The sequence below is a fragment of the Arvicola amphibius genome, chromosome 17 (assembly GCF_903992535.2).
Source record: "Arvicola amphibius chromosome 17, mArvAmp1.2, whole genome shotgun sequence".
In the NCBI taxonomy this organism is placed as follows: Eukaryota; Metazoa; Chordata; class Mammalia; order Rodentia; family Cricetidae; genus Arvicola; species Arvicola amphibius.
In genome coordinates this window covers 30496564-30499999 of record NC_052063.2, presented here as the reverse complement: position 1 = coordinate 30499999, position 3436 = coordinate 30496564, and the positions used below count along the sequence as shown (strand labels likewise).

The window sequence follows — 3436 nt, the reverse complement described above, 5'->3', positions numbered from 1 at the left end:
CTGATTGATGGCCTGGAGGAGCCCAACGTTGAAATGATTCTGATGGAATAAGAAAAACCATCTACCCCTCTCCCTGAAATGTGGGTGGATAGCGCACTCCGCTGAGCTTAGAAATACTCTGCATGAAGGATCTTATAAGGCATCCAGCTTCTTCATGACTTTTCGATTGATCGTTCTCTTGACTGCTTCTTTCACTTCGTTGTTCCTTAGGCTGTAAATGATGGGGTTTAACATAGGTGTAATGACCGTGTAAGACAAAGACACAAGTTTCTTGCTCTCAGGAGACTGGTTAGATTTGGGCCTTAGATAAGTCAAACTGGCTGTTCCATAGAAGAGGGATACCACAATAAGGTGTGATGAACAAGTAGAAAATGCCTTCTGTCGACCAGTAGCGGATGGCATCTTCAAAATGGTCCCAATAATGCGGGTATAAGAGACCAAAATGAGAGAAAATGGAAACATGATAAAGAGAAGAGTGGATGCAAGGGCTTGCATTTCGTATGTAGTTGTATCTTCACTAACTAATTTTAAAACAGGAGGACCATCACAAAAAAAATGGTCTACCGAATTGGGCCCACAGAAAGGAAGAGCCATCATCCAAGCTGTCTGTAGCATGGACACAGGAACACCAGACATCCAAGAACCTATGGCCATACACAAGCACAGGGACCTATTCATTATGACAGAATAACGGAGAGGGTTACAGACGGCTACAAAGCGATCATATGCCATCATAGAAAGGAGAAAACATTCAGAGCTGCCAAAGAAGAAGAAAAAGTACATCTGGGTGCCACAGCCCATGAAAGAGATGACTTTCTTTGTTGACAGTAGGTCTACCAGCATCTTTGGCACCATGACCAACGTGAAACAAACTTCAAGCAATGATAGGTTTCGCAGAAAGAAATACATGGGTGTTTGAAGAGCATGGTCCACACTGGTAACTGTGATAATGAGAAAATTTCCCAGCAAGGTAACTGAATAGATGGCCAGAAATAAAACAAAGAGGGAGACCTGCATGTCAGGGTTGCTTGTAAATCCCAGAAGAACAAATTCAGTGATTCTGGTACGATTTTCACAAGTCATATTTTAGACAATTTCTAATAAAAAAGTCAAGATATGGTATATCAAAATTCTATCAATATAGATACCATCTTAAATAGAATAAGTAACAATAAATAAGCAATAAAAATCCACAAAATGCATTTTTTCTCTTAGTAGAGTATTGGGTGATAATTTAATTAGTTGTATATTAGTGAGGCTGAAGCATTTATTTGTGACACACTAAGCAATTAATTGAACCTTTAATACAAAAAATAAATTTTTATTTCTCATTCTCGTTGACTTTGAAAAACTATATTTTTCCATAAAAACAATTTGTCTCAATGTTGTTATGTGTTGCGGGCCCACGCAAACCTTTGAGTACCTACACTATGAGGCTGAGGGTCTTAGAATTTCCCTAAAACATTGTAGCACTTCTAACATGTCTATGTGCATATGAACACATATCTATTGGAACTGCACAGGTCTGTATGATTAAAGGCCATGTGCTTCTTATGTGCATCACTATTTCTTCATCGATGCTTTGGTTTTCAGCATTCCGTGACTTTCCAGGCAATACAAGAGTTCCATCATCATTTGCTTTATTTTAATGCAGGACAAAGTTATTCCATTTTCTGTAACCTAATAGACTCATTGTTTTTCTTAGAATGTCTTCACAATGTGTGGGTGACAATATAAAATAATGTAAAAATTGAAGTTGGGGGCAAAAGAAATCACAAAGAAATCTCAGGATTTATCTTACCAACTAATGGCTGACATTCTTCTTTAATTAGAAGTCCAAACAATTTTTCAAAGAGGAATGATAACAGAACTTGAAATTTTCAGTAGCTCAGTCTTTGATGAAGCAAAAGGCTTAGATCGACTAATCTGCTTTTGTTAAGCACTAAATGATGAGTATGTTTTACTAATAATATTTAGACGTGTAACTAACCTTGGGGAAATGATCCCAGGGACATAGTAAAGGACTATTGTTAATCAGACAACATTTTACCCCCAAGGGAGACTGTGGATCATTTTTTAGAATTGACTGTGCTTTCTGAAAATTATGACTGCTTTTTAATATACACTTCAGAATAATACTTCTTTTGTTATGGAACTCTTGGGTATTACAAATATTGTTGCCTTAAGACTATGTGAAGAATATTTTAATTTTAATAAATGTGACATTTTCACATTTATTGTGAGAAAAAAATAAGATTCAGTATTTATATAAACTTTTAGAACATGATTTTTAAATTTTGTTGTTAATACCTAATAAACTCATCCAAAAGTGGTATATAAAAAAAATTTTAAACATTGAATGTACATAAAAATTTTACACTTGAGCATTTAAAACTGGGGATATGTATTTAATTATATGGCTGCTCTGCATGAACCCAGAAGTTTCATTTAAAAGTCAAATAATGTATAGGAATAAAACTAAGAGCTTAAATGTTTCTTTAAGGTAGGATTAAAATACCATATACATATTTTTGTATGGACTAAGACATTCATGAAAATGGTTTACAATAAGAACTGTTTATTAGAAAATTCTAAGGGTAATGAAAAGTAGTCAAAAACACGCTCAGCCAAACCTTTACTACAGTGCTCCAGCATACCGCTAATAGTAAGCATCAGGTATATTTTCCCTGATAATTCAGTTCCATTCCACTGACAGTGTATTTTGTATTTTCAAAACAGATGTGTTTCCTAAGTATGAGCTCTGTGAAGTTTTTAATAATAAACATATTATAAATTTTGATGATACAAGTAAGATTTATAGATTAAAGTAATATTCTAAATGGTATTTTAAATAAATTTTCACTTATTTAATCCATTTTTCAGTGCTAAATGAAACAACTTTTTGTGCATGTTAGGCAATCACTCAAGTACTGAGCTACAATACCAGCACTTTCCATTTTACAAAAATTTAATGAACTAAAAATTATTATGTTGCCACTTAATAGGTAAAAGCATAGTACTTAAGTCAGAGCCCAGATGAACTGAGAAAATTCCTGAGACAAACAACTGGAAGGAGAAAGCATTTATTGTGGCTCATGGCTTTAGTCCAGGGCCGCTTAACACTATTGTCTCTGGGTCTGTATTGAGGCAGAACATCATGGCTGGGAACACATGGCCGTGCAGACAGAGCTTTTCACTGCATGACAGCAAGAAAGCAAAGAGAATTCTGACTCAAAACCCATTTAATTAACCAATTATGTCATTTCTAATTTCTTAGTATTATAAGGAATTCCCTAAGTTATCAAGTCCTGATTCCTCCTTGTTATTGGCTCCTCTCTCTCTCTCTCTCTCTCTCTCTCTCTCTCTCTCTCTCTCTCTCTCTCTCTCTCTCTCTCTCTCTCTCTCTCTCTCTCTCTCTCTCTCTCTCTCTCGTGTG

At 35.3% G+C, this 3436-nt stretch overlaps 1 protein-coding gene across 1 annotated transcript; it reads right to left on the bottom strand.

Annotated features, from left to right (window-relative positions):
• Nucleotides 1-132: 132 nt before the first annotated feature.
• Nucleotides 133-1083, bottom strand: LOC119803632 (olfactory receptor 10A7). Its single transcript, XM_038315046.1, has one exon. It carries the CDS (start codon nt 1081-1083, stop codon nt 133-135), a length of 951 nt encoding a protein of 316 aa, XP_038170974.1.
• Between the last annotated feature and the right edge of the window lie 2353 nt (nt 1084-3436).